General features: G+C 53.0%; 1 protein-coding gene across 1 annotated transcript; it reads left to right on the top strand.

Moving 5' to 3' along the window:
• The first annotated feature begins 17,642 nt into the window (after nucleotides 1-17,642).
• LOC129131890 (olfactory receptor 14C36-like) lies at nucleotides 17,643-18,692 on the top strand. Its single transcript, XM_077192454.1, has one exon. It carries the CDS (start codon nucleotides 17,643-17,645, stop codon nucleotides 18,690-18,692), a length of 1,050 nt encoding a protein of 349 aa, XP_077048569.1.
• The last annotated feature ends 9,264 nt before the right edge of the window (nucleotides 18,693-27,956 follow it).

Raw genomic sequence — 27,956 nt, 5'->3', positions numbered from 1 at the left:
GGGGATTTGGTGTTGTTTACATCAGACTCAGTCCCTGAGAGAGTCTTCAAAAAACTTCTCAAGAACTCAAAGTAAAATTAAAATTCTGAAGTTTCTTGAAGTTTTAATGGGTCCCACTGAGGGACACGACTGGGAAAGTGTCCCCAGGTTCCAGTTAGAGCAGAATCCTGGAGGCAGTGATGACAGCTGGGGACAAACAAGGCCAAGGTGTCTCTGGTGCTGAGCAAAGCTGGATGTGTTTGAGGAATGCCAAGGGCCAAGGCCTGAGCCCCAGGGCCTGGCCAGGCAGATGCTGTCCCTCCCTCCTTGCTCAGGGCTCTTGCCGGGATGGGCACTGGCATGTGGGGATGTGCAATGCCAAGGGCAGGAGCATGGGGCGGCCCCTGCCAGGCTGCTGAGCAGGGACAAGGAGGCCATGAGGCCCCAGGCCTGCAAGGGTCACTTGTCTCCTGCTCCTGCCTCAGGCCCAGGCCCAGCAGCCATGGCCAAAGTGCTGCCCAAGTTGGCTCTGGCAGGGCTGTCTTGCAGCTGATGCACAGCCCTGGTGCTTCTGAGGCAGATGAGATGTGACCACCAGAGGCCAAGGCCAGCCAGAGCTGACAGGTTTTTCTCTGAGAGATACGCTTGCATACAGCAAGGTTTTAGGGCGGAGTACCAATTTTGTCCCTGGGCGTCTGAAAAGAGAGACAGTTCTTTCCATAGGAAGGAAAGCATGGAGCCCCAGTGTTTCATGGGCAGATGAGAGGCAGCCCTTGGCATTCTGAGATCAGCCAGACCTGTCAGGTCACCCCTAGGAGGCCAAATCAGCCAGATGTGTTCCATGTTCCTCTCATTCCATGGGCCCCCACAATGTCCCAGTGGTTCCCTTGATTCCACGAGTCCCTGAGGTGTCACAATGGCCCCCATGGTTACACGAGGCCCTGAAGGGTCCTAATGGTCTCCATGGTTACACGAGACCCCACAGAGCCATGGTGGTCTCTTGGTTCCATGAAGCCCCATGGTGTCACCATGGTATCCCAGAGTGTCACAATGGTCTCCGTGGTTCCACCAGGTCCTCACAGTGTCACTGGGGTCTCCATAGGAAGGAAACAACTGAGCCCCAGTGTTCCAGGGGCAGACGAGGGGCAGCCACCAGAGGCCAAGGGCAGCCAGACTAGACAGTGATGGCAGATTTTGTCAGGGAGCCATCCTTGCATACAGGGAATTGTAGAGGTGGAATAACAGTTTCGGACATGGATGCCTGGAGGAGGAGGACAGTTCTTTTCCATAGGAAGGAAAGCGTGGAACACCAGTGTTTCAGGGCCAGATGAAAGGTGGCCACCAGAGGCCAAGGCCAGTCAGGCCTCTCTCTCCTGGCAGCTTTTGTCTGAAAGCAGCCCTTGGATATAGGGAATTTTGCAGGTGGAATCAAAAATTCAGCCATTTCTGCAGGGATAAGAAGGACGGTTCTTTTCCATTGGAAGGAGAGCACAGAGCTCAAGAATTTGAGTGGCAGAAGCAGAGAGAGAAGGCTCCTGAGAGTCCAAACCAGCCAGACCTGTTTGTCCTGGCCGCTTACATCATGGAGAAATCCTTGCATACATAGAATTTGGGAGGTGGAATCTCAGTTTTGACCATGGGCACCTGATAGAGATGGATGGTTTATCCATAAGAAAGAAAAGTGTGAAGTCCAAGTTTCTTAGAAGAATACAAGAGGTGGCCACCCATGGGCCAAGAGAGCCCAATCTGTCTCTCCTGGCACGTTTCATCTGGGTGAAATCCTTGGACATGGGGAATTTTGGAGGTGGAATCTCAGTTTTGGCTGTGGGCACCAGGACAGGAAGGAGAGTGCTTTTTATTAGGATGGAAAGCACAGAGTCCCAGTGTTTCAAAGGTAGATGAGAGGTGGTGTCGTAGACATCTTTTTCTGAAAATCCTTTCTTAGGTTTTTTTTTCCCTTCTGAGAAGCTGAGGCCTCAGAAACAAAAGGTAAGCAATGGTTATCTGCTGCTGTGGAATGCATCAGGTGGATTTTTGATTGGCCCATCTAGGTTGTTTATAATTAATGGCCAATCAAGGCCGAACTATCTCAGACAGAGTCTGAGAGAGCTGCCTTTTGTTATCATTCTTTTCCATTCTATTCTTAGCTAGCCTTCTGAGATGAACCTTTTCCTTCTATTTCTTTTTAGTATAGTTATAATGTAATATATATATATATCTCATAAAATAATAAATCAAGCCTTCTGAAATATGGAGTCAAATCTATGTCTCTTCCCTCATCCTGAAAACCCCTGTGAACACTGTCACAAGGTGGACCCCAGGTGGCCAAGCCATCCAGATCTGTCTGTCCTGGCAGACTTCATCTGGGAACAATCTTTGCATATATGGAAATTTGGAGGAGGAATCCTGATTTTGGCCATGGGCATCTAGAGGAGAAGGGCAGCTCTTTCCACAGGAAGGAGAGCCCAGAGCCCCAGTGCTCCAGGGGCAGATGAGCAGCAGCCCTCGACATGCCAGGGTCAGCTGGACCTGTCAGGTGGCCCCCAGGTGTCCCAGCCAGCCAGGCTTTGATGCCTTGAGAGGCTGCCTAGAACAGGGGCTGGACAGTGTTACAGGAATAAAGTAGGGATTTATTAAAAGGCCTTCAAAGGATACACCTGGGGCAGTGCAAGAGCCTGGCTGAGGGTACACCCAAGATGGACAATGGTTCACACATTTTCACATTTTTAGAGGTTTTGGTCCATTTCCATATTGGGGTTAATTATCCAATTACAGCTTCAGGTTGTGAAGTCCCATCCTCCCAGTCTGCTCTCCTCAATTCACTGTTTGCACTTTTTGGGCCTGAAGCTGCAACAGTGTCCTTGGCTCTCCTAGGTTTCTAGGTTTCCTAGTCCAGTTATGGAGAAATATTTCAAAGAGCTTCTAAAAAATATACACTCCTATTTTAAAGGACGTATTTTATTACTGCTCACTTTGGAGCAGAGACAATTGCAGCATTCTGTGATTGATATTGACCCAGGGTCTCTCCTCAGCAGCTCTGGGCTGCTCACAGAAGCTGTGCCTGGAGCTCTGACCCAGTGTGGACAACCTTGCTCCACCTTCCCCAGCCCCATCCTGTCTGTCCTCACTCCCCTGGGACCTGCTGTGCTTGGAGAGCTGGCTGCACCCAGCCTAAGAGGGGTTTTCCCTTTTTGGGGTTTTTTGAAGCAATCTGAAACTCCTGAGTTTCCCCACTGCAAACAGACACACTCCTCAAGTGTGTGCCAAGACCAAGCTGTCACCAATAACATTCCCCTCACCCAAGGCAGAACTGTGCAGGAAATGTTTTAGACCTTTGGACTCCATGGTTCCATGAGGCCTTGCTCTGTGGCAATGGACTTTTGGTTCCATGAGGTTCTGTGCTCAACAGCGGTATCCTTTGTTCCAAGTGTCACCATGGCCCCTTGGTTCCACGGGGCCCTGCTGTGTCACAATGGGCTCCATGATTCCATGATTAATGCAAAAGCTTTGCATGAACAACGAGCAACACCATGGTCTCCTTGGATCCGCATTGTCGCAATGAACAATGGGTTCCATGATATCCCAAACTGTCACAATGGATATTTGGCTCCATGTGGCTCCCTGTGCCACAAAGGACCCTTGGTTCCATCAGGCCCCACAGTGTCACAGGGGTTTCCTTGGTTCTATGTGCCCCAATATGTCACAGGGTTTTCCCTCTTCCTGCAGTAACCAGCAGCAAACCCCAGTGCCAGGGTCAAATGTCTGGCAAGAAGGAGCAAGGGGGGACATTTGGAGTGATGGATTTTGCCTTCCCAGGTCACAGTGACGTGGGATGGGGCCCTGCTGTCCTGGAGATGGCTGAACACCAGCCTCCCATGGGAAGGGGTAAAAGACAACAACCTCTCTTCATGGAACTGCAACAGCAGAGAGGTCAGGAGAAGGCTGGGTTTAAAAGACTCTCACCAGCACAGGAAACATCAACCTAGGACATTTTCTTGAAAGCTGACATTTTAGAGCATTCTTTTATACAGACATGGACCACCAAATACCAAGTTAAACAGGCTTTCTCTGTGCCCTGAGACCAGCTGGAATCTTTTCAGCAGTCTGTGCTGTTCCATCCCTTGCTTAGGGCGAGGATGTCGGATGTTTCAGCAGCCTCCACGCTTCTGGAGGGCTTCTCTTCACAGGCAGGCTCTAAAAGCCGAATAAAACAAAACAGCAGTGTAAGGCACAGCACAAAGGAAGCACCAGGCTGATCAACACCGCCCTTGCAGTGACATTTCCCATGAGATCCTCAGCACCCCGGGCTGCAAACAAACCCCGCTCGGGGCGAGCACAAGAGCCGGGCCCAGCGCTGAGCACCAGCCCGAGCCCAGCAGGGCCTTGGAGGAGGCGGGGGGGAGCCCCGGGCCGGGCTCCAAAGGGGCCTCGGGGCTGGGGGCGATGGCGCCGAGCGCCCTGCCCGTGTCCCCCTCGGCCCTGCGGCGCCACGGGGCCAGAGCCCGGTGCCGGGGCTCGGTCCCTGCTGCCTCAAGGGCGCTGCCCAGGGCTCCCCGCCTGCCGGGGCCGGGCCCGGGGGCTGAGGGGCGGCCGCCAGCCGCAGCGGCGCCTTGTCCGGGCCGGAGAAGGGCTCGGGGCCAGGGCAGCGGCGGCGGCGGGGTCGCTCCTCCGCCCGGGGCGTTTGCGCTTCAGCTGCAGCAGCACCGGCGGCTTCTCGGAGCTCGGCGAATGCCCAAGCTCGGCGGGGGCAGCCGAGCGGGGCCCAGAGGAGCTGCAGTCCCATCTGGGCCCAAAGGGCGCCCGCTCAGCCCAGGCGGCACTGAGGGAGCGGCGCCGCCATCGCTGCCGCCCTCAGGGGAACTTCCGGAGCATTCACCTGCCTCAGACACTTGTGTATACAGTGGCATGAAAGCATCGCTCCTTCTCGAGGCTGCATTACAGCACACAAGTAACAAAATCAGATTTAGTCCAGATTTGCTCCTTCCCATGCATCATCTATCAAGAATCTACTCCAAGTGCAGTGAATGATCAGAGACACATCCATGTATATTTCTAGATCATTTATTCTCACACCAATTTTCAAAGTCCTTACACTGGTTTGAAGTGCCCATGTCCTCCTTATCCTCCACCTCCTTATCCTCCTCCTCCTCCTCCTCCTTCTCATCCTCCTCCTCCTCCTCCTCCTCCTTCTCATCCTCCTCCTCTTCCTCATCATCTTCCTTGTCCTCCTCCTCCTCGTCCTCCTCCTCCTAATCCTCCTCTTCATCCACCTCGTCCTCCTCCTCCTCGTCCTTCTCCTCCCCCTCCTCCTTATCTTCCTCCTCCTCCTCGTTCTCGTCATCCTCTTCCTCTTCCTCATCATCATCTTCCTTGTCCTCCTCCTCCTCGTCCTCCTCCTCCTTCTAATCCTCCTCTTCATCCACCTCGTCGTCCTCCTCCTCGTCCTTCTCCTCCCCCTCCTCCTTATCCTCCTCCTCCTCCTCCTCCTCGTTCTCGTCATCCTCCTCCTCTTCGTCCTCCTCCTCCTCGTCCTTCTCCTCCTTGTTCTCCTAGTCCTCCTCCTCCTCCTACTCATTCTCCTTTTCCTCCTTGTCATCCTCTTCCTTGTCCTCCTCCTCATCGTCGTCCTCCTCCTCCTTGTCCTCTTCATCCTTGTCCCCCATCTCGTCCTCATCCTCCTCGTCCTCCTCCTCCTTGTCCTCTTCATCCTTGTCCCCCATCTCGTCCTCATCCTCCTCGTCCTCCTCCTCATCCTCGTCCTCCTCATCCTTGTCCTCCTCCTCCTCCTAATCCTCCTCTTCGTCCTCCTCATCCTTCTCCTCCTCATCCTCCTCCGCCTGGTCCTCGTTGTCCTCCTTCTCCTCCTCCTCCTTGTTCTCGTCCTCGTCCTCCTCCTTTTCATCCTCCTCCTTTTCATCCTCCTCCTCGTCCTCCTCCTACTCATCCTCTTCTTCCTCGTCATCATCCTCTTCCTTGTCCTCTTCCTCATTGCTGTTCTTCTCCTCCTTGTCCTCTTCATCCTCATCCCCCATCTTGTCCTCCTCATCCTCCTCCTCATCCTCATCCTCATCCTCATCCTCCTCCTTCTCCTTGTCCTCCTCCTCCTCCTCCTCCTCTTCATTCTCCTCCTCCTCGTCATCCTCATCCTATTCCTCCTTCTCCTCGTCATCCTTGTCTTCCTCCTCCTCCCTTTCCTTCTCCTCCTTCTCCCCCTTTTCCTCCTTCTTGTCCATGGCCTCCTCCTCATCCACCGCCTCCACATCCTCCTCCTTGTCCTTGTCCTCCTCCTCCACACCCCCTTCCTCTTCATCATCCTCCTCCTCCTCCTCCTCCTCCTCCTCGTCACACTCCTCCCCCTCCTCTTCTTCCTCCTTGTCCTCATCATCCTCCTCCTCCTCCTTGTCAACAGAACTAGAGATTTTCTCCTCACTCTTTTCTGTGGAAGGATGAAGCCCAGCTGCCCTTTTCCTCTCGTGCCCCCTCCTTTCCTCATCTGAGGATGTCAAACTCACCAGGAGCAGGAAAATCCCCATTCCCTTTTTGCTTGTGGCTGCAGCCTGGAACATCCTCTCAGAACAAAACCTTTCTGACAGCCCTGCTGAATGACACTGGCAGGAGGTTTGTGAGAAATGGAGAAAATTGTATTTTGATAGGAAATCAAGTTACAAAATTACTTCTTTCTGTCCCATTCATTTTCAGTCAGTTCCAGTTCTGTTTTTCAGAGTGCCACCTTCTCAGCTGATTGTGTTTGTGTCCCCCTTTCTCTCCTGCCTTTCTCTGCCTGCTCAGTTTCTCTCTCAGTGTCTCCCTTGACCCAGGGCAACTCTCACCAAAGACCCTGCCCTGATTGAATTCCCAGTCCATGAGCTACAACAACCATGGGTGAAGTTATGAAGGCTGGCAGGGAAATGTCACTATAAGAGCAAGATCTTACTTGGTTTTTGGTCCCTTCTTTAAGGGCTTGTGCCTTCCAGGTCCGGAACATCTTTTCCTGGCTGGGAACTGGAATTCCAGCCCCTGGCAGTGTGTGCCATGGATGCCAGAGGGGCATTCCCGAGGTTCCCAGGGTGCTGCTCCTGCCGTGCCTCCCAAGGAGCTGTGCAGGGCCAGGGCACAAGGTCCATCAGCTCTGTTGGTTCTGCAGTGCCACAGGGCCCCTGGTTCCATGAGTTTCCCTATGCCAACAGCGGTTCCTTGGTTCCCATGATGCCCTGCTGTGTCACCATGGATATTTGGTGCCATGAAGTTCTTCAGTGTCACAATTGGCCTCCCTCGCTCCATGAGCTCCCGCAGTGTCACAATGGCCTCCTTGGATGGGCAGTGTCACCATGGACCATTGGCTCCAGGCAGTCCCGCTGGGTCACCATGGACTCCTTGTTCCATGAGGTTCCAGGGGTGTCTGCATGGTCTCCTTGGATCCACAGTGTCACAATGGACCACTGGATTCATGTGGCCCTGCTGTGTCACCATGGCCCCTTGGTTCCATGGCACCCCAGGGTCACAATTGACTCCTTGCTTCCACATCGCCCCCTCAGTGCCAAAATGGCCCCTTTGTTCCATGGGGAACACAAAAGTTTTGAGGAAACATTGAGTAAATCCTGCTTAACACACCTGGGAACATCTGTTTGCATTCAAGAGAGAGGTTAAAGGTGAGGATGGCGCCAGCAGCTCTTCCATCTGCAACAGAGATCCAGGGAAAGGACAGAGGATTCAGCTGCAAGACTGAGAATTCTACTCCCAGAGATCATTTCTGCTCACACTGTCCCTTGTAGAAAGGTGACACCATTCCAGGCAGCCTGGACTGAGCAGGTGGGTCCTGAGTGGGTTTGTTGTTTAGGAAACTTGCTCAGGCTTTTCTATTCTTTCCTTCCCAACAGGAAAACTTCTCCTGGGCCTGTGTGCAGGTAGAGCCCCGAGGAGAGCAGGTGGGACATGGTGCAATGGGCTGGGACATGGAGCTGCAGAGCTCAGGGGACAAGGTTCTGTGCAGGGCATGGGAATGTCAGTCCCAGGTGGGCCATACAGACATGGTGAGGCTGGGGGTGAGGAGCAGCTGGTCCAAACAGGCTCAGCCCTCAAGGGGCTCATTATTCTCCATGGCCAGACCTCGTAAGGAGACATTCAGCATCAAGATCACATGGGGAATGCTTCTATCAGCTCTTCTCCGATCTGGAAAATAAAAAAATACTCACTTGATTAAAGAAAAAAGTCATGAGGTGCACTTTGAAATCTTCGTCCTTAACAGAACTGCAAACTGACTCCAATCAGCTGCACAAGCCCTGGAAACCCCAAGCTCTTTCTGTATTTTAATGATGCCCATTGTGGGAACTCAGCACATCACTCTGGATGTCCAGAGTTACTGAGAGAACCCTTGGGGGGCTTGGAAGTCCTGGAATATTGCCAGGAGCATCTGGTGGCTTGACTTTGATCCCTCTAGGGATGTGACATCTGTTTGAGGACATGAGAGTCACTTGGGAGTGAATGGTGCAAGAATGATGTATTTACAGTGTAAAATATAGATTTTAGGGTTTTAGTACAGGGGGGTTATGGAGACAAGATGGAGGGATCAGGACGTGACTTGTCCTTCTTCTTTCTTCTTCTTGTCATCCATTTTCTGTGGTGATGTTGGCACTTGGGGATTGGTTCATGGTGAAGGTGCACTTGCTAATATGGGTGAAAGGTATTGGGAAATAAGGGTAAATATGATATACCTAGTTTTTAGTACAAAAAGACACGACTGCCCCATGGGTGGTCAGAGTGCCCTTGGCTGCCTTGCAGGTCAGACCTCTGCTGGGCAGACAGAAAATTCTATAGATAAGAAATAATAAACAATCTGAAGACCGAAAACTGAAGAGTGCAGACTCGTCCTTTGAAACGCGGGCAGCCCCAGAACCACCCTACACATGTCTGGGCAGAGACAGACATCCAACTGGACATCTGGTGTCCCTGGGTGGGCCCTGGTGGGCATCGGTGGGCCCCGGTGGGCACCCATGAGCGGTGAACGGCAGACATCTCTCACAGACCCCGAAGTGCTGAGTGGGCAGCTCCCGAGCTGGACTTGTTCCCAGGAGAGCGCTGATAACTCCTTGGGAAAGCAGCCAGAAAGCAGCCAGAGGAGTCTGAAGAGGCAGCAGCCACTGAGAACATCGCACTCCACTTCTGCCAAAGAAGGTTCGTAGCAGAACAGCCCGGATCGGAATCTGAAAGGCGCCTCTGAATCCATCTCCTGTGACCTGCGGGCCGGAGACCAGGAGCCTTCGGACTGCTCTGATGACACAAATTCGGTGAGAAGGTCAAAAATTAAGAACATGGGGGGTGTACTCTCCCAGGAACAATTAGGGATTTTGTCCGCCTTAAAAGGCGTGGCAGAAACACATACTATAGGAATCCCAAAGAAAAACCTTAAAGATCTGTTGGTATGGGTGCGGTGTAATTACCCATACTCAGAGACGCGTCTGTTGTTTGAAGTGGGTTTTTGGCAGGAAATTAATAGACACCTTTATCTCTTAGCTATTAAAAATGATAAGACGGCCTTGAAGCTGCTGTCTCCTGCACGAGTTATGTTAGAAGCGACCTCAGCACAGTCTAGGAGGTTGGCCAGGCAACAACTTGTTATAAATCCCACAGGGGCGGAGGGAGGAGAGCAAGGCTCGGAACGGAGATTGGCTCTGATCCCGAGGAAGGGGAGCAGGGACAAATGTCATTGCCTTCAGTCCCACCATCTCGAAAACCCAAGGGACCTCCAAAATGTCCTGAAACCCCAGAGAGTACAGGGGCTTCGGGCTCCAACTCAGGCACAGACGACACCATTCCAATCCCAGATGAGTTAAGGTTTTCTCCCAGCGACATCGAGGAAACGGGTCGCTCCTTAGGAGCGCACCTTCCCGATTCACAGGAGCCAGAGGGAGACGGCATGCAACCAGTGGCGGAGTCGGGAAGGGGGGGTCGAAGGGGGACCAGAGGGGAGGGGGGATGCGCTTTCTCGCGGCGGGCACGGCTGCGCAGTGGCGGCGGCGCTAGCTGGTGGGAGGGGCACGGAGGCAATGGAGGACACAGGTTGTGGTGTGGCTTTTGCGAGCGCAGCGCCGAGGGCGGCGGCAATCTTGGCCGGCGCGGTGCCAAAAGTGCATGTGGAGGGCCAGGCTCAGCAGCTGCAGGGCTCCAGCCGGCTACCGTAGGGAGACGCACGGTGATGACACCAAAGCCGGAAGTCGGGACGCGGAGATAGGCCTGGATCATGGCGCAAACAGGGGTACCAGCAGGGGGAGGGCTGCACGCACCGGCAGGGGGTGTGGATAAAGCATCAGAGGAGGAGGAGAGGGGGTCAGGAACGGATCCTAGCGAGGAGACTTCGGAGACGGAGCGGGAAGGAGACAGTGACATCAGTTCAGGGGAGGCAGGAGGTGTTCCCGAGGGCGCGCGTGGGTGGAAAGTAGGGGCAGAGCGCAGTCAGAGGTGGGTCCGATCCCCCGTGATGTCTCGAGCGAGGAGGAGGGGCCATGTTCGGGCTTCAACATCCCAGGGCTCTACCCCCTCTCCGATCCCAATGCCTTCAGTTTCAATCTCTGTGGTCCAAACCTCTTCCATCCAAGGGAGACGTTCACGTATTCAGCCTCCATTGTTAGCTCAGTCAACAGCCATGCAGACTCGGTCTTAAACACCATCGCAAACGTTGCAGTCTGCTGAACAGGAGCAGATTGAGTTTGCGACATCATCACGGTCGTCCAGGCAGATGACAGCGCCACCTTATGGGGGGAGGACCGCAGTGCAGGACATGCCAGGCCTGTTAACAGAGCCACAACGCCACCTGCTGGCAAAACTGCAACAATGCAGCGATTTTTTCCAACAACATATGAAAAGAAAACTACATTGAAGAAAACAATAACAGCGACACAACAAATGGACTATCCCTCAACTTCGGGATTTCGCGAAGTTGAAGACACTTCAGGTGAGGCGCACTCACAAGGGGAAGACATGATACGAATCACAGCATCAGAAGGAATTCCGGCATGGATGTTTTCGGCAGCAGAAGCAACAAAGAGCCTTCTGCATTCTTTTGATACAGCCAGAAGAACACGACCACAAGAACCTCAAGTTTCTTTTTTGGATTTGGCAGCGAGATCGAAAACCTCAAGACAAAGAATGTGGAACAAAGAATCACCAAGGACCTCTACGACTCCACTGTGCATGCAGCTACCGATGGAGTTTCCAGAGGAGGAAGAAGAACAGCCAGTGAAAACAATGAATTGGAAAAGAATCAGGAAAGAGTTGGCAAAACAAAAGGATTTGTTTCAAGGCTCAGGAGATCTGACAATGCCAGTGACATACGATGCACAGGGTCAGAATCCGAGATGGGAAAGGATGGGTCATGAAGTAATCAAAGACCTAGCAAAGGCCATTCGGAATAATGGGCTGAATTCACAATTCTTCAAACAACTCCTGAGGGGGACATTCAATATGTATGACCTCACACCATATGATATCCGAAGCCTCGTGTCAATGATCCTCACAGACACGCAGAACCTCATCTGGGAAAGAAGATGGGGAAGGTATCTCACAGAGTTGAGAAACAGTTATCAAGGTGGGCCAAACGCAAATCTCACAGAGGCACAGTTGGCAGGGGATCCTCCAGATGACAATCCAGCAGAGCAAGCAGCACAACTTCTACGACGGGTGTTGAATGACATCAAGGAAGCAGCACGCAGAGCGATCCTGCAGATCGCCCTGGTGGGAGTTCTGGACGTTCCATTCTCATGCATCAGGTAAGGTCCCACGGAACCATATTCGTCATTCATAGATTGACTCATGCAAGCTGTGGATCGACAAGTGACTGATGATGCAGTGAAAAGACCTCTCACGGAAAGTCTAGCCTTCAGCAATGCCAACCCGGATTGTCAATGGGTCATTAGCGCAATGCCAGGACAGCCATCCTTGGCAGAGCTGGTGGAGGCATGCAGCAAGGTGGGAACGCCTCAGCATGTCACGTCGATTGTGAGGGACGAGCTGAGAGGAGAATGGGAAGAACAGTTGAAAAAACACTTGGAAAAACAGTCGGAAGACAAGGTGTTGGAAAAAATGCTGGAAAAAGTACTTCAACGACAGAGAGAAAACATGAGTAAAGTTCTTGCAACCATCCAGAAAAAGAACAATCCATCAGGAGAACAATGCTACAAGTGTGGGGCGTTTGGACACATGAAGAAGAATTGTTCACAGATGCACGCACAGGTGCAGATGCCAAAACGAGAAAAGCCACTTTGTGCACGGTGCGGAAGAGGAAGGCACTCTGTGAGAGAATGTTATTCTCAGACGGATGTGGAAGGGAATCCTTTACTGTATCCGGGAAACAGGAAAAGGAGCACGCCCACAAACCGCCAGCGCACGTTGACACAAGTGATGGCGGCGACACAACAGCAAACAGAACAGTCATCGGGGAACGTCAAGCAGACACCCTCAGCAAAATCTTCAGCCGATTCCCCAGCGACCCAGACCTCCTTCCATCAGGAGCACAGTGCACATTGGCAGCTTCAAAATTAGTATGCTTTCTGGATGAAAGTCAGGCAGAGATTCCAACAGGTATCCACGGAGATTCATATAAGAGACAAGATTTTTTAATAGTAGGACAAGACAGAAGTAGCATCCTTGGACTCATTGTTTATCCAACAGTTGTTTCTGCAGACAAGAATATAGAGCTGCTTCAAAATTAGTATGCTTTCTGGATGAAAGTGATGCAGAGATTCCAACAGGTATCCACGGAGATTCATATAAGAGACAAGATTTTTTAATAGTAGGACAAGACAAAAGTAGCATCCTTGGACTCATTGTTTATCACCCAGTTGTTTCTGCAGACAAGAATATAGAGCTGACAGTTTTGGCAAAAGCGCTTCGTCCACCATTGACCGTAGCAGAAAACACTCAGGTCACGAGAGCTTTTGCCTTGCCACCACACGCCATTAAAGAAGTCATGTCAATTTTCAACGAGGAAGAGCTTCCTTTGAAGGAGCATGTTGAAATACACACTGCATGGATAAAACACATAGGTCGAGACCGACCCACACTCACTTGTCAGTTGACTTGTGGAGACAGAACAATAGCAGTCAGAGGCATGCTCGACACAGGGGCAGATGTCACAGTAATATCCTACATCTTTGGGCCTCGCAACTGGAGCTTGATTGCGCCCTTGGGATCTCTCTCAGGCATAGGGGGAGTTTCTTTGTGTCTTCAGAGCGAGAATTCCATTGTTGTCATGGGACCAGGAAACAAGACGGCGATCATTCGTCCTTTTGTTCTGCAAAAGCCAATCACAGTTTGGGGACGAGATCTTTTGGCACAATGGGGCACGAAGATCAAGATGGATTTTTAGTCGGGGTCACTGCAGCACTCGCCACACTGAAGTTGACTTGGAGAACGGATGATCCAATCTGGGTGGATCAGTGGCCCCTGGAGCGAAAAAAGTTGGGTGCACTGAAAAACCTGGTCCAAGAACAATTGCAGAAGGGACACATCAAGCCAACAGACAGCCCTTGGAACTCTCCAGTGTTCGTCATCAAAAAGAAGCTGTCAGGAAAATGGAGGCTGTTGCACGATCTCAGGAAGATCAACGAAGTTCTCGAAGACATGGGACCGCTTCAGCTGGGCCTTCCATCTGTTTCGATGATTCCCAGAGATTGGCCGCTTGTGGTCATTGACCTCAAGGATTGTTTTTTCAGTATTCCGCTTCATCCGGATGATGCTCCAAGGCTTGCCTTTTCAGTTCCAAGTATCAACAAGGAAACACCTCTGCAGCGGTACCATTGGGTGGTTCTTCCTCAGGGTCTCAAGAACTCGCCAACAATCTCCCAATGGTACATGGCAAGAGCTTTGTCACCAGCGCGGAAGAAATTCCCGAAGGTGAAAATCATTCATTATATGGATGATTTGCTCATTGCGGCATCAACACAACAAGAGCTGCAAAAGGCTTGTGACTGTGTGATTGCAGAAGTGCAAAAGGCAGGTCTGGAAATCAGTGTTTCAAAGATTCAGGAGGTGGCACCTTGGGAATATCTAGGGCGGAAGATCTCGGAGAAAACGATAAGGCCTCAAAAGATGGAGATCAGCACAAAAGTCAACAATCTGCATGATTTACAGCAACTCCTAGGAGAGATCAACTGGATGAGATCGATTTTGGGAATCACGAACAGTGAAATTCCAGCATTGCTCGATCTCTTGAGAGGAGACACAGACATTCGATCTCCCAGGACACTCACATGGGAAGCAAAGAAAGAATTGGAGAAAGTTACGGATGCTATTCAGAAAAGGCAAGCACATCGATTTGTTGAATTGTTGCCTTTTCAGTTGGCAGTGCTGGGAAAGAAAAACACAATTCCATGGTTTGATCTTCCAATGGGATTCATCTCAAAGAGATTCTTTAATAATCATAGAGTGGATTTTCTTACCATACAGGCCTTCAAAGACGATTGTCACGGATCTGGAAATAGTGGCACAGATCATCATAAAGGGGAGAACAAGGTTGCTGACAATGGCAGGACAAGAATTCTCAAAGATCCATTTACCTTTGAAGCAAGATTATTTTGATTGGGGGATGCAAAAATCGAAAGATTTGTTAATTGCATTGTTAGCCTTTCCAGGAACCTGCACAATCAATTTCCCACAGCACAAAATGTTGCAATCACAAATATGTTACAGAGCAAAGCTGACCGGACAGCCCATGGTGGATTTGGGGCTGAGTCCAGGAGCCTCAGGCACGGAGAGAAGGATGAAGAAGCTGCTCAAGGAGTCAGAAGCAAAACTCCAAGGACAGAAAGGTCTGGCTGGCCTTGGCCTCTGATGGCTGCCTTTCATCTGGCACTGAAACACCAGTGTTCTGTGCTTTCCTTCCTATAGAAAAGAACTGTCCTTCTCCTCCATGGCTGAAATTGATATTCTGCCTCTACAATTCCCTATATGCAAGGATGGCTCCCAGAAAAAATCTGCCATCACTGTCTAGTCTGGCTGCCCTTGGCCTCTGGTGGCTGCCCCTCATCTGCCCCTGGAACACTGGGGCTCGGTTGTTTCCTTCCTGTGGAGAGCCCAGTGACACTGTGAGGACCTGGTGGAACCATGGAGACCATTGTGACACTTTGGGATACCATGGTGACACTGTGGGGCTTCATGGAACCAAGAGACCACCATGGCTCTGTGGGGCCTCGTGGAACCATGCAGACCATTAGGACCCTTCAGGGCCTCGTGTAACCATGGGGCCATTGTGACACCTCAGGGGCTCATGGAATCAAGGGAACCACTGGGACATTGTGGGGGACCATGGAATGAGAGGAACATGGAACACATCTGGCTGATTTGGCCTCCTAGGGGTGACCTGACGGGTCTGGCTGATCTCAGAATGTCAAGGGCTGCCTCTCATCTGCCCATGAACCACTGGGGCTCCATGCTTTCCTTCCTATGGAAAGAACTGTCTCTCTTTTCAGACGCCCAGGGACAAAATTGGTACTCCACCCTAAAACCTTGCTGTACGCAAGTGTATCTCTCAGAGAAAAACCTGTCAGCTCTGGCTGGCCTTGGCCTCTGGTGGTCACATCTCATCTGCCTCAGAAGCACCAGAGCTGTGCAGCAGCTGCAAGACAGCCCTGCCAGAGCCAACTAGGGCAGCACTTTGGCCATGGCTGCTGGGCCTGGGCCTGAGGCAGGAGCAGGAGACAAGTGACCCTTGCAGGCCTGGGGCCTCATGGCCTCCTTGTCCCTGCTCAGCAGCCTGGCAGGGGCCGCCCCATGCTCCTGCCCTTGGCATTGCACATCCCCACATGCCAGTGCCCATCCCGGCAAGAGCCCTGAGCAAGGAGGGAGGGACAGCATCTGCCTGGCCAGGCCCTGGGGCTCAGGCCTTGGCCCTTGGCATTCCTCAAACACATCCAGCTTTGCTCAGCACCAGAGACACCTTGGCCTTGTTTGTCCCCAGCTGTCATCACTGCCTCCAGTGTTCTGCTCTAACTGGAACCTGGGGACACTTTCCCAATCGTGTCCCTCAGTGGAACCCATTAAAACTTCAAGAAACTTTGGAGTTTCAATTTAAGTTTGAGTTCTTGAGAAGTTTTTTGAAGACTCTCTCAGGGACTGAGTCTGATGTAAACAACACCAAATCCCCGAGAGGCTCATTAAAGTCCTTGCGCTGTGTCTGTGCTGCTGAGCTTTAAAGGAACAGCTCTTCCAGGGCCAGCTCCTCTCCCAGCCCAGCAGGGCTGAGGGCTCTGCCTGCAGGCACTGAGGGGACAGGAGGCAGGCAGAGACAGGCTGAAGGCAATCAGGATTGGGAAGACATTGAGCTGAGACTTCACCTGGGGAAAGATCTTCACAGCCCTGTGCATGGTGAGTGTGTGGGTGCAGGGCAATGTCCCCTGTGCTCCTGGAGGGATCTCCTGAAGCCAGCACACCCCAGAGCCTGGGGAATGTGTCAGGAGGACTCTCCCAGTTTCTCTGTGGCACAGGAGGAGCAGGAGCAGGAGGAGGAGGGGGAGGATGTGCTGCAGAGCGGGGCTGCCCTGGGCACCGTCAGAGGGACAGGGCAGGATGGCTCCTGCTGCCAGGGACGGCTGCAGGGGCTGAAGCTGGGGCTGCAGCCAGGGCTGCCCAGGGCTGTCCTGCAGAGCAGCTCCTGCAGCCCTCAGGGCTCTTGGCCAGCCCAGGGCATGTGCCACCTGCCAGGGGCAGCTCTCAGCCTGCCTGGCAGCTCCCCATGGACGCTGCAGGGGAGAAGTTCCAGGTGCAAGGAGCCACCCCCATCAGGGCAGATTCCTCCTGCTCTGGAGATGGTGCTGCATGGCCAGGGATGCTCTCAGCTTTCTCCTAAAGGGAAGGGAAAGGGGCTGTCAGCTTTGGCTGTGTCCCTGAGCCTCCTGCACTGTCAGCCTGGGCATCAGCAGATGGGCCTCAGATCTCCCTCAGAAAGTGCCTCCTCAGCCTCCTCTCCCTACACACAGCAGCAGCAGCACCTTGGCTTGCAGCATCTCTGTTTGTCTGGCCTGCCCTTAAGGCCCTGCTGCCAGGGAGATGCCCCTGGGCAGTGCCCTGTGCTGGGAGGGGTCTGCAGGGCAGAGCTGAGCCCCCAGGGCTGGGCTGGGCTCTGGCAGCACTGGCAGGGACAGGGCTTGGATAGAGAGAAACAGCTCCCAGCAGACAAGACTCCAGGCAGCAGAGGGCCAGACCAACCCTTGGTATCCCGTCCTGTCCCGCTGCACAGGGAAAGAGAGAAGAGTTGGAGAGATTGATTTTGAAACTTGAGTCTTCAAAACGGCCATGTTTCTTTTTAAATGAAGTTTTAAATTTGTACATCCTGTACTAGAGGAAGGTGAAATAAGCAAAGGGCAACTGTGTGGGACCAGCAGGCCTGACTGCAGTGGGGCACAGGGAGTTTTCCCTCTGGGCTCCCCAGTGTTCAGCCTGAGAGCAGTGCTCAGGACAGGACTTCTGTCCATTTGAAAAAAACCAGAGTTACTTAGCAGCCCAAACCTACACCAAAAAAAAAATAAAAAAAAGAAAGGTAAATGAAATTTCCGCAAAGAAAGAGAAGCAATTTTCATTGCTTGTGTAAGAAAATAGCATAGGATTGACTCAAGGTACTTTGTCCAAATTGTCAATGTTGTCTTTGAACAGCTCACAATGTCCAGAGTGAAGCAATGTCCAACAGCAGCTCCATCAGGCACTTCCTCCTGCTGGCATTGGCAGACACGCGGCAGCTGCAGCTCCTGCACTTCTGCCTCTTGCTGGGCATCTCCCTGGCTGCCCTCCTGGGCTACGGCCTCATCATCAGCGCCGTAGCCTGCGGCCACCACCTGCACACGCCCATGTTCTTCTTCCTGCTCAACCTGGCCCTCAGCGACCTGGGCTCCATCTGCACCACTGTCCCCAAAGCCATGCACAATTCCCTCTGGGACACCAGCACCATCTCCTACTCAGCATGTGCTGCTCAGGTGTTTCTGTTTGCCTTTTTCATTTCAACAGAATTTGCATTTCTCACCATCATGTGCTACGACCGCTACGTGTCCATCTGCAAACCCCTGCACTATGGGACCCTCCTGGGCAGCAGAGCTTGTGCCCACATGGCAGCAGCTGCCTGGGCCAGTGCCTTTCTCAATGCTCTGCTGCACACAGCCAATACATTTTCCCTGCCCCTGTGCCATGGCAATGCCCTGGGCCAGTTCTTCTGTGAGGTGCCCCAGATCCTCAAACTCTCTTGCTCACACTCCAGCTTAAGGGAATTTGGGGTTCTTGTGGTCACTTTCTGTTTAGGTTTTGGTTGTTTTGTGTTCATGGTTTTCTCCTATGTGCAGATCTTGAGGGCTGTGCTGAGGATCCCCTCTGAGCAGGGACGGCACAAAGCCTTTTCCACCTGCCTCCCTCATCTGGCTGTGCTCTCCCTGTTCCTCAGCACTGACACATTTGCTCACCTGAAGCCCCCCTCCATCTCTTCCCCATCCCTGGATCTGGCAGTGTCAATTCTGTACTCGGTGGTGCCTCCAGCCCTGAACCCCTTCATTTACAGCCTGAGGAACCAGCAGCTCAAGGAATCTCTCAGGAAAGCTGTGACTGGATGCTTTTCAGCCTTTTCATTGTCCCATAAGAGCCCTCACAGTGCTTTGCATTGGGAGCCACAAAGGAGCTGGAAACACACCCCTGGTTTGGCTCCTGCTGTTTCTCAGCATTGTCTCTCCATTAAGGGGCTGTAAGTGGGTCAGATCCTGGGAAAGGACAGCAGGCCAGAGACCCACCCCAAATTAACCAAACGGATATTCCAGACTGTATGACACGAGTTCTGGTATAAAAGCTAAGGCAGGAGGAAGAATAGGGGGCATTTTCAATTTACAGTGTTTGCCTTCTTGATCAACAACTCTACCTGCTGAAGGTCTGCTTCCTGGGAAGTGGCTGAACATCACTTGCTGACAGAAGAAGAGAATAAAATTATTGGGGTTTTTCCTCATTGCTGGTGCATGTAAAAACTTCCCCTTTTGCTCTAGAAAACTGCCTTATCTCAGTCTACGATTTGTGTCCCATAATATCTTCTCTCCCCTGTCCAGCCAAGGAGGGGAGTGCTAGAGTGGCTTGGTAGGCACATGGACTCCAGCAGAGGTAACCCACCAGAAGAAGCCACAGAAGGCCTGCTTTCCTCTGTCAGCAGCTCTCAGTACATATCATGAGAGGCCAAGTCTGCCCTTAAGTATATTTTAATTTTTTTTCTGCTTCTGATTCTGTTATATTAAAAGAAATGCTCTTATCCACCCCCTTCAACTTAATTATCCCTCCTGCTTGTGTGACCCAGAGAAATTGTGTAAGAAGGGAGTCTCACATTATATTTAGGTGAAATAAATGAATATGCAACCACTTTGTAAAAAATTTTGTACTATCCTTATCACAGCAGGAATGAACAGAAATGGGCAGAGCTTTGTGGCTGGCCCAGCTTTGGGATGGGCCCTGGGCCTGGAGCAGGAGCAGCTCTTGAGGGCCCCAAGGCCGGGGCTCTTGTGCTGCCCTGGGCAGATGGGATGGCAGCAGGGGCTGCAGAGCTCTCAGCATCTCCTGCAGAGGAGAGCAGGGCAGCCAGGGAGCCTCCTTTCCCTTGGCCAGGCACCTTCCCCCATGGTGGGGCTGAGTCCTGTGGCAGCTGCAGCTGCTGCTGTGCCCTTGCCAGGGGCTGAGGCCGTGGGGCAGTGCCCAGAGCAGCCTGGCCTGAGCAGAGCTGTGGGGCCAGAGCCGGCTGGGCTGGGCTGGGCTCAGAGAGGCCCTTGGTGCTGCCCAGAGCTCAGGGCAGCTGGCAGAGCTTGCAGGGAGCTGGGCTGGGCTCCGAGAGCCTGGCCCAGAAACCATCAGTGTCCATCTCAGCCTGGCTGAGCGTTCAGGGGCAGGGCTCAGGCCAGGCCTTGTGGGGCAGGGCCAGCGCCTGTGCAAGGCATTACAAACAGGCAAGTGGCCCAGAGAGGAGGCTGCTCTGTGCCCTTGGTGGCAGGGACAGATCAGGGAGGGGGCCCAGGACATTTGTCAGCGCCAGCCTCTGTGCCCAGCCCTTGGCAGCCCTGGCTGCTGAGCCCAGCTTTGCCCTGGGCTGAGTTTGGCTGTGGCCCAGCTCCATCCTCCAGTGGGGCTCAGGGCCTGTTCCCAGCCATGGCCAGCCCTGGCTGCCTCTCTACTGGCCCAGAGGCCGGCAGAGCCCGGGGCAGGGCTGTCTGTGCAGCCCCACAGGTGCCATGGGCTCTGCAGGAGCTGGCAGAGGCTGCCCAGCAGGGAGGCCATGGGGCACAGAGCCCCAAGGCTGCTGTGGGCACCCCAGCACAGGGGCCGTTCCCAGCCGCAATGCTCCTGGCCTGGGCTGGGCCTGCACAGGGGCTGAGCCACCATGGCTGGGCCAGCACAGGGCCACAAAGGGGACACACAGACGCTGCTGGGGCTGACAGCAAGGCCAGGCACAGACAGGGAATTGCTGAGCATGCCCTGCGCTGGCCAGGGCTGACTGTGCCAAAGGCAGAGCTCAGCTGCCCTTGGGGGCTGCAGAGAAGGTCCAGAGCCCAAAGAGCCTCCATGACTGTGCTGGAGATCAAGGCTGGAGGAAGGAAAGGCAGGGCTGCTGTGGGATGGGGAGGGAGATTTAATTCCAGCAGACACTGATGTGAGGCTTAGGAAGGCTTGAAGAGAAGCTTCCCAAGCCTCAAAGGGCAGGATGTTACCACATGGAAAACCATCTCCCCGTGGTGAGCACCCACAATGCTTGTTCTTCAAAATCCACTGGCCCATGGAACTGCACAATGCCCATTGTGTAAGAAGGAGAATTGCAAAACAACCAGCTCCAGTAGTGCCAAATTTTAACAGTTCACTGGGCAGTCAGGTGTGACTCTGGCCTCACCAGCCACCAGGGACCACCAAAGTGACATCCAGGACAGAAAAACACATCTGTGAAGGGGAGGAAAAATATGTTAATGATTTCAGGGAAATGATCATGTGTATGTTTATTCTGTGACAGTCACTGAATATGTAAATATGTATGTAAAATACAGACTGGTAACAGGAACTTTCCTGTACTCAGCATGCACAGCTTTGGGAGGAGCTATTCCCCTTTTGTGCATCTGGCTGAATAAGGAATGCTGCTTTTTTCTGCTCCCTTGGTGTTAAGCAGTTTCTTTTATTTTTTCAGATTTTTGGTAGCAGTGTCACAAGGCGCCTAACTTCCATAATGCCCATCATGTCACAATGGCCCCTCAATTCCATGGGGCCCTGCAGTGTCACAATGCCCCCTTGGTTCCTGTAGTGTCATAAAGATCTCCTTGACTCTGTAGTGTCACAATTGGACTCCTGGTTCCCTGAGACACCAAAGTGTCACAATGGATCCTTGTTTCCATAAGGTCTCACTGTGTCACAATATTCTCATCAGTTCAGTCAGGCCCCACAGGGTCCCAATGCTCTTCTTGCCTCTGCAGTTTTGAAATTGCCCTTGGTTCCATGAGGCCCTGCAGTGCCACACTGGGCCTTGGTTATACAAGACCCCAGAGTGCCACAATGATCCTCCCTTGCTTTCCTGAGACCCTGAAGTGTCACAATGGCCCCTGGGTTCCTCGAGGCCCTGCCATGTCACAATGGGCCCCTTCCATTGGCCTACCCTGTGTCATAACAGTTCCTTGATTCCATGACCCCTTGTAGTGCCACAATGCTCTCCTTGGTTCCATGGGCCTCTGCTGTGTCACAATGGCCCCTTGTTCCCATGGGGCACCCCAGTATCACAAGAGTCTCCTCGGTTCCACAGAGTGACAATGGAGCCTTGGTTACATGAAGTCCTGCAGTGTCACAATGGACATTTGCAGGGCTGGAACTCCTCTGCTCTGGAGCCAGGCTGAGAGAGCTGGAGCTGTTCAGCCTGGGCATGAGAAGGCTCCAGGGAGACATTAGAGCCCATTACAGCACCTAAAGGGGCTTTGAGAGAGCTGGAGAGGGACTTTGGACAACGGCCTGGAGGGACAGGACAAGGGGGAATGGCCATGACATGAAGGAGGGCAGGTTTAGATGGAATATTGGGAAGAAATTCTTGCCAGTGAGGGTGGTGAGGCCTTGGCACAGGTTACTAAGAGAGGCTGCAGACTCCCCACCTCTGGAGGGGTTCGAGGTCAGGTTGGATGGAGCAATCTGGTCCAGTGGAAGGTGTCCCCGCCCATGGCAGGAGATTTGAACTGGATGATCTTTAGGATTCCAACCCAAGCCATTCTTTGACCCTGGATTTGCCCCCTCCCTGCCCTCATTCAGCAGCAGCAGGTTGTCGTGTTCCTTTTGCAGCCATTTACTGCAAACACAGCGACTGAATTAACTTTGCTCTGGATGTGGCCTGCAGCCTCCATCAGCTCCAGCTGAGCTCTGGCTTTCACTAACACATGAACACACGCTCAGGTCAGATTTCTGAATTCCTCCAGGAGATGCCCAGCACAGGCTGCCTCTGCCCACACAGTGCCAGCCCCTCTGCCCAGGCCAGCACAGCAGCTGGTGAGGCCTGGCCAGAGCTGGTGCCTGCAACAGCAGCTTCCTCTGGATTCCTCCCTGCAGGCCCAGAAATGCTCCCTTGCTCTTCTCCATGGACATCCCTTTCCCCAGCTGAGTGTGTCCTGGCTGGCTGAGCTGGCTTGTTCTGCTGCCCCAGCCCCTGATCCCCATAGGGCCCTGACCTGGCTCTGCTGCTTGGGACTCACCAGGTTCTGCTGCTGCCATGGCCGGGGCTGCAGGGAAGCAGCAGCTCCAGGGGGAAGGTTGCAGAAAGGCTCTGGACAGTGACCACAGAAGGGGCACCCCAGGGTCTGCAAGTTCTCTGGGTGGGAGCTGAGCTTGTGAGCCCCTGAGCCCTGCCCAGTGCTGGGGCTGCACCTCCAGCTGCAAAGGAGATGGGACAGATGGGAGCAGAGACAAATCATTCCTGCTGCATTCTTAATTGTGTTTGCTTATACAGGTGACCTGGATCCATATGTAGAGGAGGTGTTTTGTGTCAGATAACACTGGTAGAGTGAGAAGAATAATATTATGCAGCTGAAAATAATATTTCATGCATAATTCACAATGAGGAAAAAAAAGACATATGATCAGAAGAGCATCTGAGTTCTTCAGACAACTAAAGACTCATAGATGTTCCAGTGGTCAAACCTGTTCAAATTTTCTCAGGGCTTCCTTGAGATGAGAGGTGACCACCAGAGGCCAAGGCCAGCCAGAGCTCTCTGTCCTGGCAGCTTTTGTCTGGGAGAACCCTTGCATACAGGGAATTTTTCAGGGGGAGTATCAATTTTGGCCATGGGCACATGGAAAGACGGATGGTTCTTTTCCACAGGAAGGAAAGCACAGAGCCCCAGTTCTCCTGGGGCTGGTGAGAGGCAGCCCTCAGCATTCCAAGATTATCCGGACCTGTCCAGTGGCCCCTGGGAGGCCACACCAGCCAGACCTGTTCCATGTCCCCTTGGTTCCATGAGGCCCTGCAGGGTCACAATGTTCTCCTTGCTTCTGCAGTGTCACAATGGCCCCATGCTTCCATGAGGCCCTGCAGGGTCACAGTGGCCCTTTGTTTCCCTGGGGCCCCACAGTGTCACAATGGTCTCCATGATTCCATGGGGCCTTGCAATTCCACAATGCTCTCCATGGATCCACAGTGCCCTGCTGCTTCACACTGGCCCTTTGCACAATGAGGCCCAGCAGTGCCCCAATGATGTCCTTAGTGTCACAATGGCCCCTTGGTTCCATGGGGCCCTGAACTGTCAACATGGTCTCCACAGGAAGCAAACCCAGTGTTTCAGGGGCTGATGAACTGCAGTCACCAGAGGCCAAGGCCAGCCAGATTTGTCTCTCCTGGCATCTTTTATCTGGGAGAAAACCTTGCATACAGTGAGTTCTTGAGAAGAACTAATTAAGGCCATGAGTGCCTGGGCAGGAGGGACAGTTCTTTTCCATAGGAAGGAAAGCACAGAGCCTCAGTGTTTCAGAGGCACATGACCAGACCCTCATGCTGAGGTCAGTTGAACCAGTCAGGCCAAGCCAACCAGAACTGTTACTGGTTCCCTTGGATCCATGGGACCCAGCAGGTGTAATATTGGATCCTTGGTACCATGAGGCCCTGCTGTGTCACACTGGCCCCTTGTTTCCACGGGGCCCCATATTGTCACAATGGTCTCTTGCTTTCATGAGGCCTTGCAGTGTTAAAATGGCTTCCTTGGTTCCATGAAGCTGCACAATAACACTATGGCCCCTTGCTTCCATGAGGCTGCAGAGTGCCACAATGACCCCTTGGTTCTTTTGGGCTCCTCAGGATCCCAGTGGCCCCTTGGCTGCATGAGGCCCAGCTGTGTCACACTGGCCCCTTGCTTCCATTGGGCCCCCGAGTGTGATAATGGTCCCCCCTTGCTTCCATGACATCTTGCCGTGTCACAGTGCTCTCATTGGTACCGCAGTATCTCATGGGACCCTTGATTCAATGAGGCCCTGCAATGTCACAATGGACCTTTGGTTCCATGAGTCCCACACTGTTCCATGAATCCTTAGTTCCATGTGGCCCTGTAGTGTCACAATGGTCCCTTGGTTCCGTGGTGCCACACAGTGCCACAATTGCACTTTGGCCCAACAGGGCCTCATAGTGTCACAATGGACTCCTTGGTTCCATGGAGACACAAAGTGCCACAATGGCCCTTTGGTTTCACCAGGCCTCAAAGTGTGAAAATGGCCTCCATGGTTCCATGAGGCCCTGCTGTGTCACAATGGACCTTTGGTTCAATGATGCCACAGAGTGTCACAGTGGTCTCCTTGGTTCTGCAATATAAGAATCCCCCCTTGGTCCCATGGAGCCCCACAGTGTCACTATTGTGCCCTTGGTTCCATGAGGCTTTGCTGTGTCACAATTGCCCCTTGGTTCCATGATGTCCCATAGCAGAGCAATGGTCTCCTCAGTTCCACAATGTCAGAATGGCCCCTCTGTCCCATGGAGCCCCACAGTGTCACTGTGGTCCCCTTGATTCCACGAGGCCCTGCAGTGTCACAATGGTCCCTTGGTTCCAATGGGTTCTGAAGGGCCATAATGGTCTCCATGGTTCCATGAGGCCCTGCAATCTCCCAATGGACCCTTGGTTCCAAGGGCCCCGCAGTGTCACAAGGCTGCCTTAGTTCCACGAGGCCCTGAGGTGTCATGGTGGCCCCTTGGCTCCATGAGGCAAAGCAGAATCAGAATGGCCCCTTGGTTCCATGGAGCACCACAGTGTCACCATGGTCCCATCGGTTCCACACGGCCCCACAGTGTAACAATGGACCTTTGGTTCCATGAGGTTCCTCAGTGTCTCAGTGGCCCCTTGGCTCCATGTGGCCCCGCTGTGTCACAGGGCCAGGTGGTTCCATGAGGCCCCACAGTGTCCAAATGGTCTTCTTGGTTCTGGGAAGCCCCACAGAGCCACAAGGGACCCTTGGTTCCAGGAGGCCTTGCTGTGTCACAATGGACTTTTGGTTCCAGGAGCTTTCACACTGTCAACAATGCTCTGAGCACTGCAGTGTCCCCATGGATCCTTTGTTCTATGAGGTTCCAGAGCATAACATGATCCCCTTGATTCCAGAAGGTTCTGCAGTGTCCCAATGGACCATTGGTTCCATGCAGCCCCACACTGTCACAATGACCCCATGGCTCCAGGAGCTTCCACACTGTCAGCAATGGTCTCCTTAGTTCCATGAGGCCTTGCTCTGATACAATGGACTTTTGGTTCCATGGGGTTCCACTGCATCACAATGGACCCTTTATTCCATGGGGTTCCACAGTGTCACAGCTGACTCCTTGGGTTGTCAGCCTCTGCTGTCACCAAATGTCTGAAATAGCAGAATAGGACTCCATAACACTCATTTGCTATTAAAGAGGGCATCATTTATTGAGGCCTAAGGTGCAACATGGAATAACTCCTAACCTTATGAGGACATGTAATTCTACCAGTGTATTGCTTATACACAGTCACTAAATGCCAATTACAATTTACCCATTTCCATAAAACCCACGCCAAGTTCCCAGATTCACTCCTTGTTTGCTCTACCCCTGCAGCCTTGAGCCAGACGTCTTCTTCTTCTCTTCCAACCATCCTTGCTGGGAAAGCAGCCCCTGCATGCCTTGTTCCTGTGCTGAAAGTTCCCAGGCAGGGTAAAAATGGAATGAACCCTTTTGGTATCAGCCCCAGGCTTTGTGTGTGCAGGCAGAGGCAGGCAGGAGGCAGAGCTGTCAGCAAAGGAAGGGCCCAGCCAGGTGGGGCAGCCGGGGGATGCCGACAGCCTGCAGGGACAGAGGCGCAGGGCAGGGACACCGTAGGACAGCCTGGGCTGCACAGGGCACAGGCATGGGCAGCAGCTGCAAGACAGCCCTGCCAGAGCCAACTTGGGCAGCACTTTGGCCATGGCTGCTGGGCCTGGGCCTGAGGCAGGAGCAGGAGACAAGTGACCCTTGCAGGCCTGGGGCCTCATGGCCTCCTTGTCCCTGCTCAGCAGCCTGGCAGGGGCCGCCCCATGCTCCTGCCCTTGGCATTGCACATCCCCACATGCCAGTGCCCATCCCGGCAAGAGCCCTGAGCAAGGAGGGAGGGACAGCATCTGCCTGGCCAGGCCCTGGGGCTCAGGCCTTGGCCCTTGGCATTCCTCAAACACATCCAGCTTTGCTCAGCACCAGAGACACCTTGGCCTTGTTTGTGCCCATCTGTCATCACTGCCTGCAGGGTTCTGCTCTACCTGGAACCTGGGGACACTTGCTCAGTGGTGTCCTTCAGTGGGACCCATTAAAACTTTAAAAATCTTCAGAATTTTAATTTAACTTTGAGTTCTTGAGAAGTTTTTTTAAGACACTCTCAGGGACTGAGTCTGATGTAAACAACATCAAAGACCTTAGAGAGTCATTAAAGTTTTCCTAGTCCAGTTATGGAGAAAGATTTCAAATAACTTGTAAGAAATACACATTTCAAATTTTAAGGGTATATTTTATTTTATTTCTCTGTAGAGCAGAGGTGATTGCAGCATTCTGTGATTGAGATTGACCCAGGGTCTCTCCTCAGCAGCTCTGGCCTGCTCACAGAAGCTGTGCCTGGAGCTCTGACCCAGTGTGGACAACCTTACTCCACATTGCCCAGCCTCATCCTGTCTGTCCTCACTCCCCTGGGACCTGCTGTGCTTGGAGAGCTGGCTGCACCCAGCCTAAGAGGAGTTTTCCCTTTTTGTATTTTTTGAAGCAATCTGAAACTCCTGAGTTTCCCCACTGCAAACAAACACACTGCTCAGGTGTGTGCCAGCCCCAGGTGCCACCAAAGCCACTGCAGAGCTGCCCTGGGCCAGCTGTGAGGGTGGATCATCAGCCCAAGCTGCACTGGGCCACTGCAAGGGGCTGTGGCCATGGGCACTGCACTGACCCCACTGCTGGGTTTGGCTGCCATGGCCACCGTGAGAAATTAAACTGTCCTTGGAAACACTGGGGAGGACTGGGACATACTGGGGAACACTGGGAACGCTGTGGGAGACACTGGAACATACTGGGAGTGACACTGGTGAGGACTGGGACAACCTGGGGACACGAGGAATTCTAAAGGGAGAATCTGGGTGGGCTGGGATGGACTGTGGGGGTGCACTGAGACAGTCAGGGACATACTGGGAGTGATACTGGGAGATACTGGGACATACTGCGACAAACTGGAGACACTGGGGCATCCTGTGGATGATATTGGGTGGAACTGGAAGGGACTGGGAATGAACTCAGGTGGATTGGGAGGGACTGGGCTGTAATGGGAGGGACTGGAGGGGCACTGGGGTTGTACTGGGTTCAACTTGGGATGAACTGGGCTTTACTGGGGTTATACTGGTCAGTACTGGGAGGGACTGGAGGAGGGTGATTTGGCTGTTCCTGCCTCCACAGCATTCCATTTGCTGTGGCTCCCGCCCATCACCAGTTTCAGCCAATCAGGACCAGGGATCCGGGCCTGGGGGCG

This window comes from Agelaius phoeniceus, chromosome 33 (genome assembly GCF_051311805.1).
Source record: "Agelaius phoeniceus isolate bAgePho1 chromosome 33, bAgePho1.hap1, whole genome shotgun sequence".
NCBI lineage: Eukaryota > Metazoa > Chordata > Aves > Passeriformes > Icteridae > Agelaius > Agelaius phoeniceus.
This window is presented reverse-complemented; position numbering and strand designations above follow the sequence as displayed.